Raw genomic sequence first — 19,350 nt, forward strand, 5'->3', positions numbered from 1 at the left:
CCGCTCCCGGCACTGGAGAGTTCTCACAGCGCGCAGGCTGCTTGATATGAGGATTAGAGATGAGCATTGTTCTACTCGAACTGTTCGCCAATCTCAAATTTGAGCTGTTTTGGGCGGTGTTCGAGCCGTTCGGCGAACACGAACAATTTGAGAAAAATTCGGCTGTTCGAGGTTTTGTTCGATAACTGTTCGTGCACCAAAATCATAACTGGATTTTTTCTCAGTAATGATGAAAATTAATGTTAATACGCAGTTTGAGTGTACAGCGGGGTGGGGGGAGGGGCAGGGGATGGATCTCTGCAGGAACAATGAAGATCTCCATTTTTTTTTCTCTTTCCCGCATTTGCAGTGGGGAGGTGCAATCTGTCAGCCTATCAGCAGCGCACACACGGAGCGAAGTGCTTTTTTTCACACAAGCAAGGGCATGTGTCATTGGCAGTGTATGTCACATGTCCTTGCCCTATAAGACCAAGCCATTTTCCCCGTCGCCACCATTTTCTCACTGCTGCAGCTGCGTGTTAGACGGCACCGCTGTTGCTGTGTGCGCTATACCTTGTTAATTTCAAGCCAATTTTCGCACAAATCTACAGATAGCTTGGGAGTAGGGAATAGTTGTGATTGCAGTCCTTTTAAGGACTAGGTTACAGCATTTCCTACGACTTTTATCAGGGAGGTCTGTGCTCTTAAATAGATAGGTTGTGGGAGTAAAGACTAATTGTAATTGGAGTCCTTTTCAGGACTAGGTTACATCAGTTCCTATCAGTTTTTGCCAGGCAGGTCTGTGCCAGTGCTGTGCAAGTTTTTTTCACAGCATTTGGCTGAATCTAGCAAAGCTAATCCTTTTTGGCCTATTGCAGAGTGTGTTAGTCAGTGGAGTAGCCTATCTGTGCTGCAAGATATACCACCTGTGTATAGAATACCAATTTTTTTACTGCACCTAGTGAAGTAAAATCTTTTGGGCATAGCATCATTCTATTAGTCCATCTATACTGACCTCCATCAGGTTGCAAATTAAAACTAATTTTTATCTGCATCTACAATACCTCTGAAAAAATATTTGGGCTTCTAGCTGTGTGTGGGACTTGTTGTATTAGTCCATCTATACTGACCTCCATCAGGTTGCAAACTGAATATATTTTTTTCTGCATCTACCTCTGAAAAAATATTTGGGCTTCTAGCTGTGTGTGGGTCTTGTTCTATTAACCAATCTATACTGACCTCCATCAGGTTGCAAACTGAATATAATTTTTTTCTGCATCTAGCTCTGAAAAAATATTTGGCCTTCTAGCAGTGTGTCGGACTTTCTCTATTAGTCCATCTATACTGACCTCCATCAGGTTGCAAATTAAAAATAATTTGTATCTGCATCTACAGTACCTCTGAAAAAATATTTGGGCTTCTAGCTGTGTGTGGGACTTGTTGTATTAGTCCATCTATACTGACCTCCATCAGGTTGCAAATTAAAAATAATTTTTATCTGCATCTACAGTACCTCTGAAAAAATATTTGGGCTTCTAGCTGTGTGTGGGACTTGTTGTATTAGTCCATCTATACTGACCTCCATCAGGTTGCAAACTGAATATATTTTTTTCTGCATCTACCTCTGAAAAAATATTTGGGCTTCTAGCTGTGTGTGGGACTTGTTGTATTAGTCCATCTATACTGACCTCCATCAGGTTGCAAATTGAATATAATTTTTTTCTGCATCTAACCCAGCCAATAGTTTTGGCCTAATACCACAGTTTGGCCACTCAGCTCTGCTCGGTTCCCATCCATTGTTTTTTTGTGCAAACAACTCCAGAGTTGTGAATTAGTTAACCACCAAAATGAGTGGAAAAAGGCCTGCTGCTGGTGGAAAGGGGAATAGGCGTGTTGGGAAGGGGAAAAAAGGTTGTGTCCGTGGGGTAGGTGTTAAAGCAACAGTAACATCTGCAGAAGAAAGACCATCTTCCAGCCAAACTAAAATGTCTACTTCTTTTAGCGGACAATGTGATAAGATCCCTTTCTTACGGCCACGCCAATCGCTACAAATTCCAGATGAGGCACAAAAACAGCAGGTGCTTCAACGGATATCAAGTGCTCCTTTAAGTGGGCTCTCCTCCACATCAACTTCAACATCACATATACTCCAGTCCTCAAAGGTGTCACCCCAATCGCACTTGCTTCCTCACAGCTCCCAAATCTCCAGCTGCCCGTCTGAGTATGAGGTAGAACAGATGGTTGAGTCTGCAGAGCTGTTTACTCATACTATAGCCTGGGAATCAGAGGTCGACTTCAGCGCTTCTGTGAATCCAGACGAGGAAATGATCTGCACTGATGCCCAGAATCTTTATGAGTCGGATCCAGGACCAGACGCAGAAGGTTCTGACCATAATGTAAACCCTCATTCCCAAACTGTAACTCCTGTTGGTGGAGACAATGAGGAAGACGATGATAAGACTCAAATACCTGATTGGAGCGACAACTTTAGTTTTTTGTCAGGGCAGGAACAGGTTGGCTCTGAGGACGACGGGTGTGATAACGCACAGGGTGATGATGATGAGGTTGGAGATCCCACTTACTGTCAACCCACAGTCAGCCAAGAGATGAGGTCAGCAGAGGAGGTGGAGGAAGATGCTAGTGACGACGAGGTCAGGTTGCGCCTTCCTGGACAGAGACGTAGTACTGGAAGCACGTCAACAACTGCATCCTCAAACACAACTCTGCCTCTCACCACAAGTCGTGGTGGCTCTTCAGGTCGCATGGGTGCTAAGGCTTGCATAGCCTGGGCATTTTTTCAGATCGATAAAGATGACCCAACTCGTGTTATCTGTAACATTTGTCAGCAAAAGCTAAGTAGAGGCCAAAAAATACATAGTTTGAGTACTTCATGCATGAACCGGCACATGGACATGAAGCATAAGTTGCAGTGGGAAGCTCAGTGTGCTACAATGCGGCCTAGCCGGCCGGGCCAACCACCGTCTGCCATATCTTGTGCATCCGCGGCCTCTTCATCCTCTGTGACTGGGGGGACAGCAGTCACACCTGTTTTGGGGCGCAGACCTGCCACCTCTTTACCCGCAACAGCCAGCGTGATTGGCAGGTCATCATTTTCTTTGGAGGTGGTAACACCAGCTGGTGTTGAGCGCTGTCCGACATCGATAGCACCACCTTTGGATCAAGGCAACCTAACATGTCCGCCTGCATCTTCCTCACAGACCGGCAGTTTGCCGGGGACCCCCTTATCAACCCCGTCTAAGCACAATAGCCAGCCCTCGGTCCCTCAGATGTGGACAAGTAAAAGACCATTTCCTCCTAGCCATGAGAAAGCTAAGAGGTTGAATTTCACCATCTGCAAGTTCTTGGCTACAGAAATGCTGCCTTTCCGCCTGGTGGACACAGAGGATTTTCGAGACCTTATGTCCGTCGCAGTGCCCCAGTACCAGATGCCCAGTCGGCACTACTTCTCAAAGAAAGGTGTGCCTGCGCTCCACCAGCATGTCGCACACAACATCACCGCTTCTTTGAGAAACTCTGTGTGTGACAGGGTGCATTTCACCACAGACACTTGGACGAGTAGGCATGGACAGGGGCGTTACATGTCGCTGACTGGGCACTGGGTAACTATGGTGACAGCAGGACAAGGGGCTGCTGTCCAAGTCTTGCCGTCCCCACGAGTTGTGCGTCAATCCACTTTATGTCAAAGTTCCTCCACTGCTTCTGCCTCCTCAACCTCCTCTCGGTCTTCCACCTGCACCCAAAGCCTGTCTGGTCATGCCACAAGCTTTCTAACTGCGCAGAAGGGATCCTGCACACCTCCTTACTATGCTGGCAGTAGGGCTCAACGTCATCAGGCGGTTTTTACATTGAAATGTCTGGGAAATGTGAGTCACACAGCTGAGGAGTTGTGGTCAGCTCTGGAGAACCAATTTCATGAATGGTTGTCTCCACTGGACCTGAAACCATGGAAGGCCGTGTGCGACAATGCTGCAAACCTGGGTGCTGCCCTTCGCCGGGGCAATGTCACACACGTGCCTTGTATGGCTCACGTGTTGAACCTGGTTGTCCAGCAATTTTTAGCCCACTATCCCAGACTAGATGGCCTTCTGCAGAGGGCACGGTCGCTGTGTGCTCACTTCCGCCGTTCGCATCCCGCAGCTCAGCGACTTACATCTCTACAGAAGTCGTTGGGCCTGCCACTTCACCGGCTAAAATGCGATGTGCCTACCCGGTGGAATTCAACTCTGCACATGTTGCAGCGACTGTGGCAGCACCGACAAGCCCTGGTGCAATACGTTCTGACGTATAGCCTGGGCCAACGAGATCCAGAGGTGGGGCAAATCACGCTGGAGGAGTGGTCTCAGATCAGGGACCTATGCACCCTTCTGCACAGTTTTGAAATGGCGACGAAGATGTTTAGTGCTGACGATGCCATTATCAGCATGACTATTCCGGTGATTTACATGCTGGAGCACATGTTAAACAGAATTCGGAGTCAGGTGGTGGCACAAGAGGAGGTGGAGGAAGTAGAGGAGGAGGAGTTGTATGCGGAAGGGCTAACATCTGCAAGGTCCAGACGGTCGGCAGCACCAAGGCGGCAGGCATGTGAGGGTGGGGGAGATGGTTTTACCAGGGCGCATGGTAGCAGCCAAACTAGTGAGGAAGGTGCAGGAGCCCAGGAAGAAGTGGAGGACGAACTGATGGAAGACTCATCAGATGAGGGAGACCTTGATCACATTTCTGTTGTGCGAGGTTGGGGGGAGAGGACAGAGGAAGGAAGCATGATTGTTACCTCACCACCAACACAACAGGGACTTGGTGCTCCTGGATGCGCAACACACATGAGTGCCTTCTTGCTGCACTACCTGCAACATGACCCTCGAATTGTGAGAATTAGAAATAATCCTGACTACTGGGTTGCCACACTGTTAGATCCCCGGTACAAAAGTAAATTTGCAGAAATTATTCCTGCCATAGAAAGGGATGCACGCATGCAGGAGTATCAGCAGAGACTGTTGCAGAATCTTACATGTGCTTTTCCACAAAATACCAGTGGTGCACGTAGTGAATCTCACAGTTCCAACTTGCCAACCGTGGGACCGTCAAGTGTTCAGCACTCAAACCGTTACAGAACCACAGTATCTGCTGGTAACCTCAATTTTGCGGAATCATTTCACCACTTTTTTAGCCCATCCTTTGCAAGGCCACAGGAGACAAGAAGTCTGACACATAGTCAACGCCTAGAGACGATGGTACAGGAGTATCTCCAAGTAAACATTGAAGCCATGACTGTGTCACTGGACCCTTGCTCTTTTTGGGCTTCCAATCTGGATAAATGGCCGGAGCTAGCCACTTACGCCTTGGAGATCTTGTCATGCCCCGCAGCCAGCGTTCTGTCTGAACGTGTGTTCAGCGCTGCTGGTGGTGTGCTGACAGATAAGCGCACGCGGCTCTCCACTGATAATGTAGACAGACTCACGTTCATAAAGATGAACAAATCATGGATCCGAAACGACTTTTCTACCCCTGTGTCATCCTGGGGAGAGTAAAAGCTTGATGATTGGTTAAAATCACCCTACCAGTCGTTTTAAGCTTTCAAATTAATAATCATGTTTATATGTATCTTGGCTGGAAAATAATTTGGGCTTTGTAGCAGTGTGCAGCACTGATTCTATTAGGCCATCTATAATAAGCTCCACCAGATTTAAAATTACTAATCATGTTTATCTGTATCTTGACTGGAAAATAATTTGGGCTTTGTAGCAGTGTGCAGCACTGATCCTATTAGGCCATCTATACTAAAGCTTCACCAGATTTAAAATTAATAATAATTTTTAGCTGCATCTAGCCCGGAAAATAATTTTGGGGCTCCGAGATGCGCAAGACACATAAGTGCCTTCTTGCTGCACTACCTGCAGCATGACCCTCATATTGTCAGAATTCAAAGTAATCATGACTACTGGGTTGCCACACTCTTAGATCCCCCAAACTTTTCGATCAACCTTTTCATTTTAATAAAGACCAAAAAAATGGTCATTTTTGAAATTATAAGCATTAGCAGGTTATTAGAAACTGAAATCAAACAGTTTTCAACTCAAAACTTTATTCTAGGTGATGTTACATTTTCACATAGGACCCCTTGTTCGAAAGGAGCTTCTGAACTCTCTCGTCCATTGAATTTGTCAGGTTTTGGATGGTTTCTGCTTCAATTGTTTTGCATGAGGACAGAATACCCTCCCAGAGCTGTTGCTTAGATGTGAACTGCCTCCCGCCATCATAGACACTCCTTTTAATGATGCTCCAAAGGTTCTGAATGGGGTAGAGGTCAGGGGAGCATGGGGGTCACACCATAAGTTTGTCCCCTTTTATGCCCATATCAGCCAGAGATGCAGATGTTTTATGTGCAGCATGAGATGGTGCATTATCATGCAAAAAAATGATCTTGCTGTGAAATACACGGTTCTTCTTCTTGAACCATGGCAGGAAGTGCTGTTTGAGAAAATCCACATACATTATGGAGTTCATCTTTAGCGCCTTCAGGGATCCTAAAGGGGCCGACAATCTCTCTCCCCATGATTCCAGCCCAAAACATTACTCCACCTCCTCCTTGTTGGCGCTGTAGCCGTGTTTGCGTGGGGTGTCCATCAACCAGCCATCCTCCACTCCATCCATCTGGACCATCGAGCACTGCACGGCACTCATCCGTGAACAAAACAGTTTTGAAATCAGTCTTCATGTAATGTTTGGCCCACTGGAGCCGTTTCTGCTTGTGTGAAGTGGATAGAGGAGGTCGACAGGATGGCGTATGCACAGCTGCAAACCTTTGAAGGACCCTGCATCTTGTTGTTCGGGGGACGTTGGAGGCACCAGCAGCTTCAAAAACTTGTCTGCTGCTATGACAAGGCTTTTTTGCCGCTGCTCTTTCAACCTGACGTAATTGCCTGTAGGAAAGAGTCCTCAATTTGCCCTTATCAGCACGCACACGTGTGTACTGTGAATCAGCAACATACTTCTTGATTGCCAAGACACTTCATCCTGATCATCGCACAATGTTGATTGTAGTCATGCCTTGACCTAAACACTCCACAATTTGTTGCTTCTCAGCAGCCGACACATCCTTTTTCTTTCCCATTTTGGCAGAAAATGTAGGCTGCTTAATAATGTGAGACAGCCTTCTTAAGTAGTCTTGCCTTTCATTGGACACACCTGCCAAACTAATTAGCACAGGTGTCTGCAATTGCTTACAGTGATATAAAGAGCCCTGACACACATCACCATCAATGAGTTTAACTGACAAACAAACAAATTCTTCCTTTATCACTCCTAAACACTTTTTGCATAATAATTTGGAACACAGTGTACATGTGCTTTTCCACAAAACACCAGTGGTTCACGTAGTGAATCTTACAGTTCTAACTTGCCAACCGTGGTCTGTATGGAGTTGTTCAATAAAGGGCCCAAAATTAAGATAACATAGATGGGAGAGGTCTCTATGAATAGGAATTCCTAAGTATTTGATACCCTCTGAGGGCCAGGCAAAGGGAAAGTTGGATTGGATGGAATCCTATATGGATTTGGGGAGGGAGACATCGAGGGCCTCAGACTTCGCTGCATTGATTTTAAAATTTGACCATGTAACAAAGTGATCTATTTCAGCCATAACAGCATGGATGGATATATGTGATTGAGTGATATATACTAGGACATCATCAGCAAATAGAGAGCACTTGTACTCGGTGCCTCCCACCTCAATCCACCTAATATTGGGGTTATGGCGAATTGATGAGAGCAGGTGCTCCGTCACTAGGATGTATAAGAGAGGGGACAGAGAACATCCCTGCCTTGTCCCATTGGTGATTGTGAAAGGTGATGAAAATGTTCTGACGCGCTCCCTGGGCCTTGGGACACCCGGAGCCGGACCCTTTTTGGTGGATGCTGGTGGTTGTAGACTCCGTGGCGGCGACCCGGTTCCGTGGCTCAGGGCGGTCAAACCAGTGGCGGAACTATTTATGTGGTTTTGATGTTTAAATGTCCGACTATGCCACTCGTGGATTGCGGTCAGAGTGAACCGCAGCTCCAGGGCAGACCGCTGAGGCTGGTGTTGTGGGTGCAGCAGAGCGTAGCATAACTCCCCATGGGAGGAGTATAACCTCAGAGCAGTGTATGCGGAGGATGGGGGTGATGGTGCAGGGCAGCAGCAGTAACGACACGGAGTCAGTGATGCAGTCCAGGGCCTTTACTCACAGTTCTTATTATCCAGACCACGTCTGCAGGTAACGGCTGCCCACGTCGTATTGTGCTCACCAGGTGAGGGGCTCAGACAACTCCCAGATAACTTTGGAGCGCTTCACAGGACCCCCTTTGTGTGTCCTTTGTCTGGCCTTTCTTACCAACCCTTCTGTCCGGCTGCCTCGGGCCTCCTCTTGGTAAACTTGGCGCCAGTTTCCCTGACCCTATGTGGTGCCCTCCTAGCGGGTGTAGCGAGGGGCTGCGCCAAATAAAATGTCACAGCCTCCTGTTTCTAGCTGAGGGTCGTTTCCTGCCTCCACTAGTTTCGGGGACCGGTCTCCCCCTTTGGCCTGACCCCTCCACGCAGGTGGATTCGGGCGTACGGTGGCGACTCGCCCGTCCGCACCCCTGGGATCCCTTCGTTCCTCGTTCCTGGAGCCTTCTCCGCTCCTCTTCCTTCCTTCTCCCTCTTCCAGGCCTGGGCCTCTGTTACTAGGCCCGCCTCCGGAGCAGAGCTCATGCAGAGCCCCTGCTCCCTGCCACTTCTGCTCAGACAGGTGTCGGGTCCTGATCCACACTCCATCCTTACCTGAGAGTGAGATATCACACCTCTGGGTGAGGTGCAATACCTCTGTAGCAACCGAGCCCTCAGGGTGCTACAGTTCCATTTATCTTCAGCCTAGGTGACGTATTGCGATACAGGGCCGTGATTTTGGCTATAAAAGGGTCCCCTAGACCCCTACCCCAAGCTTTTTAAGAGAATCATATATGGCGTGCCAGGAGACTCTATGGAATGCTTTCTCAGCATCCAACAAGAGTATCTAATTACAAATTTTTAACTGCATCTAGCCCAGGAAATACTTTGTGCCTAGTAGCAGTGTCTGCTAGTCAGCGGATTATCCCGGCTGTTAAGCAAGCTACACCACCTGTAGTTTGGACACTTAATTTTTTCAAAGGAAATGCTTTGGGACCACGGGATACTCAGTGAAGAGCATCAGGAGGCACCCCAAGGCATAGGGGCTGGGACTGGCAGTAGGATGCCTTGCGGTGGACAGCCGAGCTCGATCCTTATAAAAGCTTTTTAACTGCAGCAGCTTTAGTGGACGCTACTGGAGCTGGAATTACGCGGCTGCTGGCATGAGACTTGCCCTCCAATAGATCCTTGTAAATGGATTTAAAGTGTATTCATTCAAATTAGAGAGACAATTTAAATTAAAAAGCTTAGAGCTGCCTCCACCACAGGGGGGCTCACTCGACCCACCAGCGGACAGGCACCAGTATTGGGAGAGGGGGGCTGGCCGTCAGGGTTCACCGCGGCTCTGGCACAAACCCGGCGACGCGGAGGTGGCACGGGCAGGAGCGGACTGAACGTGTCGGCTTCTCACTTTTTGGATTTTAGAAGGGCATGACATGCCTATATCTGTGTCTCCCCCTCCTTTTACTCCTCCACCTCTTTTCTTTTCGCATGACTATATGTACTTGTCACTTTTCCATGTGTTAGTTGTGTCTTCTGAGCAGTTTGTCAGCTTTTGGACACCTTTGAAGGTGTTTTCTATGTGTTTCTATGTGTTTTTGTTTGCCTGCCATTGGTTTTAACGGTGTTCGAAGGTGTTCGACGAACAGTTCGACGAACAGTTCGGCGAACACACGGGTGTTCGACGAACCGAACTCGAACACTACGGGGGTGGCTCAACACTAATGAGGATACATAGAGGGACTGCAGACTTGTAGCCTAAAATTTAATTAAGGCAAACCTTTAAATAAGGTGCTGGCCTCATGTCTGGGGAAGAGCATGTGCAAGCCATTATAAAGGGTATGGGTAATGTGCTTTTGAAGATCCACTGTAAAAGATCCTTGTGTGCCAATAACATTTGTGGCTCTAAACACAGAGATTTTAACAGGTTATTACTTTTATTTTCCACAGAAAGAGTAAAATAAATGAATTAGACTGTCACCCTGGACACAACCTATGGGCAACAGTATTATTATTATTATTATTATTATTATTATTATTTATTATTATAGCGCCATTTATTCCATGGCGCTTTACATGTGAAAAAGGGGTATAATACAAGAACAATTACAATAATCTTGAACACAATGTGACAGCGACTGGTACAGGAGGAGCGAGGACCCTGCCCGCGAGGGTTCACAATCTACGAGGGATGGGTGAGGACACAGTGGGTGAGAGTAGAGCTGGTCGTGCAGCGGTATGGTGGAGCGGTGGTTACTGCAGGTTGTAGGCTTGTCGGAAGTGGTGGGTCTTCAGGTTCCTTTTGAAGGTTTCCACGGTAGGCGAGAGTCTGATACGTTGGGGTAGAGAGTTCCAGAGTAGGGCGGAAGCACGGGAGAAATCTTGTATACGGTTGTGGGAGGAGGAGATAAGAGGGGAGTAGAGCAGGAGATCTTGTGAGGATCGGAGGTTGCGTGCAGGTATGTAACGGGAGACTAGGTCGGAGATATATGTAGGAGACAGGTTGTGAATGGCTTTGTATGTCATGGTTAGGGTTTTGAACTGGAGTCTCTGAGCAATGGGGAGCCAGTGAAGAGATTGACAGAGAGGAGAGGCCGGGGAATAGCGGGGGGACAGGTTGATTAGTCGAGCAGCAGAGTTTAGGATAGATTGGAGGGGTGCGAGAGTGTTAGAGGGGAGGCCACAGAGAAGGAGGTTGCAGTAGTCAAGGCAGGAGATGATGAGGGCGTGCACTAGTGTTTTTGCAGATTCATGGTTTAGGAATGTGCGGATCCAGGAGATATTTTTGAGTTGGAGTCGGCAGGAAGTGGAAAGTGCTTGGATATGTGGTTTGAAGGAGAGTTCCGAGTCCAGGGTTACCCCAAGGCAGCGAGCTTGAGGGACTGGGGAGAGTGGGCAGCCAATGACGTTGATAGATAGGTCAGTTGGGAGGGTTGAATGAGATGGCGGAAAGATTTTTTTATTTCTGGAAAAAAGCATACTCAAAACAGTCCCAGCAGACTTGACCATGGAAAAAGTAGTGCCAGGAGAGAGTAGTGATGTTGGTAACTGGTTATTAGGTATCACAATAATTATTTTTTTTTAAAAAATGCCTTGAATCGTGTTTTCAATCACTCAACAAGTTACATAACCAAATTCAGGCTGCCGTCAGTGGCCCTTGGTAGCAGGGCTGGCTCCAGGTTTTTGTGGGCCCTGGGCACAAAAGTCTCAGTGGGCCCCTTTAACACATACCACGATTCATGATGCACAGACACCGAAGAGAAATATACAGGGTGGTCCAAAAGTAGGTGGACAGAAAATAATAACATTTATTTTGATTTATATATAAAATTATATTTACTAACACAAGCATAACATTGACAATTAAATTTTATTCTGATCAATAATACAAAAGCCCTTAAATTTTATCAACGCAGGTGCTCAAACTGTTTTCCATTACAATTTGCACAGCTTTGAAGTCTGCCTCTTACGCTTCGACAAACTTTTTTGCACAAGTCTCTTTGGATATTAATTTCTTAAAATGCATCTCTTATGTAATTTTTCAAATCACTGACTCTTTTTGGTTTTCGACTATAAACTTTGTCCTTGAGTACTCCCCAAAAGAAAAAATCCATTGGGGTCAAGTCTGGTGAACGTGCCGGCCAATCAAATGGGCCTCTTCGGCCAATCCATTCATTAGGAAATGTTTCATCAAGATACTCGCGGACTACTCTTGAATAATGTGAAGGGGCCCCATCTTGTTGGAAATAAAGGTCATTTGAATTAGGCTGTTGCTGTAACTGGGGAACAACTTGATTCATTAGAATTTCGAGATACTTATCTCCTGGGACTGTTCCATCAAAAAATATTGGTCCTAAAACATCAAAACTTGAAATACCACCCCAAACATTGACATCAGGCTCATTTAGTTGTTGCTCTAATGTTAAATGCATGTTCTCATTATACCAGTAAATACAATTATGTCTGTTAATATGGCCGGATAATTTGAAAGAAGCTTCATCACTCCACATAATGTTATCTAAAATTACTGGATTTTGTTTGATAAATCTCCCCCTTCATAACCTTATTACACTTTCTGTCCACCTACTTTTGGACCACCCTGTATATATATAGTACAATGCCAAAGATTTTACTTCTTACATTACATGAGTGATATCTATTGTAAATTCTACAAAAGCTCATAAACCGGCGAATTCTCTGAACGCACAGTGCAAACCGGACTGTATAGTCCTCCATACAGTATTATGGGCCCCATATATTGCTCCATGCAGAATACTGGTCCCCATATAACGGTCCATGCAGGATACTGGTTCCCATATAACGCTCCATACAGGATACTAGTCCCCCCCTATAACACTCCATAGAGGATACTGTTCCCCTTATAACGCTCCATACAGAATACTGGCCCCCACATAATGCCCCATGCAGGATGTCACCCCACCCTTATAATGCCCCATGCAGGATGTCACCTCTCCCCCCAATATAATGCCCCATGCAGGATGTCACCTCTCCCCCCATATAATGCCCCATGCAGGATGTCACCTCTCCCCTCATATAATGCCCCAAGCAGGATGTCACCTCTCCTCCCATATAATGCCCCGTGCAGGATGTCACCCCCCCTTATAATGCCCCATGCAGGATGTCACCTCTCCCCCCATATAATTCCCCATGCAGGATGTCACCTCCCCCCATATAATTCCCCATGCAGGATGTCACTTGTTCCCCTCCATATAATGCCCCATGCAGGATGTCAATTGTTCCCCCCATATAATGCCCCATGCAGGATGTCACTTCCCCCCCATATAATGCCCTTTGCAGGATGTCACTTGTTCCCCCCCATATAATGCCCCATGCAGGATGTCACTTGTTCCCCCCCACCATATAATGCCCCATGCAGGATGTCACTTGTTCCCCCCTACCATATAATGCCCCATGCCTCCATACATATAAAAAAAAATCAAATACTCACCTCACTTCTCACCTGCTGCCTCTGCTCCGGACCCCTCACCCAAGTCGGCGTCTTCTCTCTCTGCGCTGCCTGTGACGGCTCAGGAGAGAGCGCGGTGTAAAGACGTCACCGTGCTCTCTGACCTGAGACGTCACAGTGCTGCAGCCGCTGATGAGATCGGAACTGCTGCGGAGGAATGGGGAGAGGTAAGTATTGTGCCGGGGCCCTGAGCAAGAGGGTGGGAGCGGGCGTTGACACTGGCACCGCACCGCTCACGGGTCCCATAGCACGCTGGGTTGCCCGACGGTGAGTGGGCCCCCACGCCTGCTCAGGGCCCCGGCACTTGCCCAGGTGCGCCGGGTGCTGACGCCGGCCCTGCTTGGTAGAGTTACTTCCACTGATGTCAGTGTATAAGACTGGGGTCCCACATAGCAATAATGTGCCACACAGCCAATTAGCACAAAGCAAAAGTGCACTGGATTTCCTATTATTTGCCACAGTTTTGCATGGATTTATTGGACATTTGTTTTCTATGAGTGAAATATGTTTGTGTTTTACCTGTAAAAATTCTGCAGCCAATAATATAATCAGTGCAGAAATTGCAATTGTACCCGTATTAGTAGTAATTACCAGTAGAACAGCCGTAACACCCAGCGGTTACAGTATATATCAATGATGCTGGCTTTTGAGTTAGCCACATGAAGGAAAAAAATACATTATTTGTAAGGCTCCATAGAGTACTCTAAAATGAGAAATAAATTCTTTGTTTTTAGGATTTATGATGGAAGTGATCACCAGCAAATACATTCTGCTTTCAGAAAGCATTGATGTACATCTTATACTTGAAACCCTGATTTTAGACTTCCTATCAAGGTAAACAAAGCACAAAATAAAAAATAAAAAAGTATTGTAACTCGAATACAATAAAATATGTTCAGACAAGCCAGACTTATATTTGTAGAGATGTAAAAGGCAGATTATTGTAGAAACATGTAGAAGCTTTTATCGAACATCCAGCAAAAATACAAAGCAAATAAAGATGAGCAGAACCTTGATTTGCCTGTTAGACCAACCTGATTTACAGGCTTTCTTTCCAGGAATAAATCAATGGAAAAGAGCAGAATATTACAGCCTTTAGAGAAGGAAAAGATGATGAGTGGATGTTGGGAGATTGCAAGAAGAATCAATAAGCACCATGGGATGGACTGCCTCCAGAATGACACTTGAAGGGAACCTATAGATATAGAAACTTGGCACTCATATGACTCAGGAAATATATTTTTCAATATTTAATGGGAAAAATAAAGTACAAAAACAGACGTTTCGGTCACGGCGGACCTTCATCGCTGTACAGTATGATGTGGCCAGAGGGCATATGTAAGACAGGTGCCCGGTTGGTGCGGTAGCTTAGTAAAGGAGTGAGAGAGGTATAGATTTCCTGGCGGTGGGAATGCGGTATCCACCCCTATAATTTAAATATATAAAAATATATTTCCTGAGTCATAAGAGCGCCAAGTTTCTATATCTATAGTTTGGACCTTGCTTGAGCACCTATTCACCCCCGGAGTGTGGTAGTTTTTTGACAAACTTGAAGGGAACCTGTCACATGAAAAATACGCTATTATACTGCAGATATGGTGTTAATTCACAGGTTAATAGCATTGTGAACTTGCCCAGGGCCAGCCTTTAGAACCCCACTGCCGGGTGGAAATGAACTTTATTCCTCCAGGTAGCATTCCGGTTTTAGCCATAGAGATGGTGCTGGTGTAAGGGTGTGACAGGGACGGTCATACACCTCTTCCTCATGTACATAAAACGGTTGTAACTCGTGGTTATAATGAATTATTTTATATTGCATAGAACCTTGTAGGCACCAAGGTGCATAGTTAATGTAATGCTATAAGATGTGTTCTGGTAAATACATATTGTCTGATATAGGGAAAGTATAGGACTTTAAACAGTTCAGTTGTGGGCACAATAAAATCAGGACGTGTGTACTGCCAGTTATGAAACAGTTAATGGGCCCAGGAACTGCTCCAGTGTGGGAGGAGCAGGACAGTTACTAAGTGGGAGACTTCCTGATTAGGATCAGATAGAGTAAGAGTGGAGATGAGGAATGAACAGTAGTTGGAGGTCTGAGAGCACTAAGGGCACGGGCTGGTCAGCAGCAAGAGTACATCAGTATATACTCAACAGTGGACATTCCTGAAACATTTGGGGCCTACGGTCCATGTGAGGCACTGAGAAGCGTGCCTCAATATCTTCCTAGGAGAGGAAGTCGAATGGGGAATCAAAAAAGGGAGTTAACACGGGACTCATGGAAGCTGTAGAGCTGAGCAGAGCATCCCACGGGCTAGAATTGCCAGACCAGGAATGGACAGCTCAGGGCAAGCAAATAGCGGATACCAGAACATGTGGTGCTATGGACTTAAGAAACAGAGGAGTTTGTGCCCAATATTGCATGTTTTATTATGATGAAAATGGACAGTTAAGTAAATTTCTTTATTATAAAACGGATTGAATGTTCCCTATTGATTGTGTGGCAGTTCCTGGGATGGAAGAACCGAAGAACGCAGAGCCCTGTGATCAAAACGTGAGTGTTGCACCCCACATGCACAGCATAGGAAGATTGGGACATTGTTTATTTGTAGGGTGCCAGCAACACAGCAGCCCCTCGCCACAACTGTCACCCTGAGCCCCTTACACTTCAGTCACCGCTCTGTGTATAGAGTGTCGGCTGTAATTGCGTCTCCAGCACTGACTGACAGAGTGGTGACGGAATCTGCGCTGTCCCCATACCTATGACTGAAACCAGAATGCTACCTGAAGGAATAAAGTTAATTTCCTCCCGGCAGTGGGGGTCTAAGTGCCGGCGCTGGGCAGGTTCAGAACATTATTAACCTGCAAATTAATCTAATATCTGCAGGTTAATAGCGCTTTCTCACGTGACAGGTTTCCATTAAGCATTAGAACAGACAATATACTGTATATTTGGGATCAGAAGCCATTTTACATTTTTGAGCAAATACAAATTTAGGTATAATCTGTACTGACCGGATACTCAGCAGCGTTGCAGTGCTAGATTACACCATATTTCTTCTTTAGGAATAATTCTCATGTGCCATTTGAAATAGCCCTCCCGTGAACTCTTTTTGCCTAAACCTGTGTATGTGTGTTTGTAGTGTATTAAGATACTCACCACGTCTTCTCTGGAATCCAGCACTGTTCTGCTCCTCAGTGACATCACCACTCTTCAGACTAGCCGGCTCACTCTATGCTCTGTGCGTGAGCCGGAAGTCCATAGGCTTACAGTGTAAAAGTCACTTCCGGGTCACACAAAGCGCAGTGTGATCCGGAGAGTCAGCAGAGAAGTGACGTCACTGAGAAAAGGAGCAGAATGGTGCTGGATAACCGTAAGTGAGAATATTAACACACTGACAGCACACTACAAACACACAGGTTTAGGGGAAAAAAGTTCATGGTCTTCTTTAATTGTTATTACCTTTTATCTTTCTTATATATACAGTATAATGTGCCCAGCAATTTGATAGGAAATGTTTTAGGTACTGCTGTAAAACGGCTCTTGGAAACTCTTTCTCCTTGTTTCCTAACTGACTATAAAATTTTAGCTAATGGCATCTTCTTATGTCACAGAGCAGCCTTTGAGCTCCCTGAGGGGCTCCTCTGCTACCTCTGTATCCCCTATATCTGTGCACCGTGAAACTTCTTTGGCACTTTATCCTCCACGTATGAATTTGTGGATCAAAAGTGGGCAAAATGTCAGCATTACACATAGCAAAATTCTTTTATGACTATTTTCTGCCACTTTTCTAGTTAGAAGAAAAAAAAAGAAAATGCCAAGTTCAACATAGAATTGTTTTCCCAAATGCCAAAACTGGAACGCTCCGCAAAGAAAAGAGACGGTGGCGCACTGCTCGCAATCTTTGCCGTCTTCTTAAATCTCTATAGAGTTTGAAATAACTTAGTAGATGCGTAGTAAAGTATGCTTTATATCTTATATATGCGTTTTTTTAGGTAAACCTACATATCTTCTTCATCATAAACAAAATTCGATTAATGTCAACCTATTTTTAATGTACGTTAAGTAAAGTTTGTAATAAATGGTCTCGATGTGTAAACTAGAGTAGACCAGACATTTATAACCTCATAAACAGATCTCACCTTTATGACATCTTCATCTGCGGACTTGCACTCAGTGAAGTCAGACACATCTATCACAGAACCATCCTCCTGAACAGCCACCACTTTCACAGGGATAGACATCGTCCTTCCTGTCAGGATAGCAGTGTTTAAGAGTTCAGTGTCCTGCGTAGGAAGAAAATAAAGATAAAATATCATGAGAATTAAAAACATTGGATCTTCTCACATTTTTATTTGCAATATAAACCGTAGACACTTTACACAAGTAATATAACGGACTATAACTTTCACATTACTTTACATATTAGTAGGATGATTTCTCCAGCTAAGGTCATAAAAGAAATTCATACAAATAAGCCAGAAAATAAAATGAAACGGGTTAAACAAGTTATTACCTATCCACAAGATAGAGGATAGCCTGTTAAATGTTGGGAGTCCGACCACTGGAACCTGCACCGATCAGCAGAACAGGTAACAGGTAACTTTTACCCCATTAAAATGGAGTGGCACAGGCTCGGATTGGCCCACAGGACAACAGGAGAATCCTCCAGTGGGCCTCCATGGAGGAGTGGGCCACCATTCTCTAATATGAGCAGTGCTTGGCACAATACACTTGATTAGCTATATACAGATAAAGGCAGCCAGTTTATTGCTGTAGAAATTTGTGAATGAGGGAAAAGTCATATTTGCATGTAGCTGAAAAGTAGGGCACTGGAGTTGATGTTACTGGTGGGCCCTTGCACCCCAGTCCGACACTGAGTGGCAGTGTGCAAATTTGAATACGTCTTCGGGATTCTGAGAGGCAATGAGGATAAAAGTTCCCTGTCAGAGATAAAAAGTCCCCATTATGATAATTGGTGTGGGTCCCAGTGGTCAAACAACAATCAAGCAGAAAGTTATCACCAATCCTGTGGATAGATGATACTTTGTTTTGATTGGACAACCACTTTTAGTCAGATGGAGCCTAAATGATAAAAATTTGTATTAGTGTTTTGCAGATTCTCTTGCAGGTTGCCAAGACGGTAGGTTGTGATGTCCTGCACTGCTGGCAAGTCAATCTATAATGGATAGGCTCTAGAATGGCAAATCTCCACGAAAAGAGATACAGGATTGGTGCCTATAGAAGAAAATGTTTATAGAGACATAGCAGAATAGTGATAATGCTCACGTTGCAGGTCAACTCTTTGGGAGCGTGGTATTAAAAGGTCTCACTCTCCACTAATTTTCATTATTTCATTTAACTTAATTTACATTGATTCAATTTAATATGAAACTGAATTTATATAGTGGATAATAAATGCTAATATAAAATGAATTAGTAGTTATGTAGTAAAAAAAATGCAATCTGGTTAAATGCAACAGAACTCAGTCTAAATTTGTGTCAAATATTTGTGACTTTTGGCGTTTTCAAACCAAAATCGGCAAAGCTGGTGAGGAGCTGGGGTGGGACAGGGTGTGGCTACTCCAGCACATCAAATTATTAAAAAGTGGTGGCATTTCTTATGCCAGAAATGTTAGTCCATTCCCAGATTGGTGTAACATTTCTTGTGAGGTGCACCTCTTGATGAATGTGCCGCTTCTTATTCCTGAACACCTCACATTAAGACTGCTGTATGAAAAGCCAGTCCTTATGAATCGGGGTCTTAATGCAAAAATAAACTTTTCAAATGTTCAATATATTGTAGCCATTGCTAAAGAGTAACTGGGTCCAGATGTGCATGGGGGATCTGCAGATTGAAGGGGATGTGCAGATGTGTATCTGGGTCCAGAAGTGCAGGGGGATCTGGAGGCTCGAGTAATTGGTTGGGGTCTGGACTCCCACCAATCTGCTTGCAAATAAAAAGGCATTCACATATGAAAAAAAAAGTTGTGAAGTATTTAGTTACTCTTTAAGTAAATTTGATTGGCGGGACTCCCGGCCCATAAACCTTTCTGTTCACAATTAATAATAAGATGAGTATTATTACTCTTCCCTTTGAGTGATTTGTGGGGGGCTACATTGTGAGACCCCATCAATCAACACTATTAAATAGTAACTACAACGTATCAAATCTTTTTT

General features: G+C 45.2%; 1 protein-coding gene across 1 annotated transcript in view; it reads right to left on the bottom strand.

The window, feature by feature from the left end:
* The window catches only part of TMEM132B (transmembrane protein 132B), an 874,875-nt gene that overhangs the window by 138,845 nt on the left and 716,680 nt on the right, over positions 1-19,350 (bottom strand). The window contains exon 5 of the mRNA XM_073676144.1: positions 17,313-17,456. Coding sequence (XP_073532245.1) covers positions 17,313-17,456 — 144 coding nt within the window. The remainder of the gene's footprint in view (positions 1-17,312; positions 17,457-19,350) is intronic.

The sequence above is a fragment of the Phyllobates terribilis genome, unplaced genomic scaffold (assembly GCF_046119375.1).
Source record: "Phyllobates terribilis strain yellow unplaced genomic scaffold, ASM4611937v1 Scaffold_1__5_contigs__length_1240528914, whole genome shotgun sequence".
Lineage (NCBI taxonomy): Eukaryota > Metazoa > Chordata > Amphibia > Anura > Dendrobatidae > Phyllobates > Phyllobates terribilis.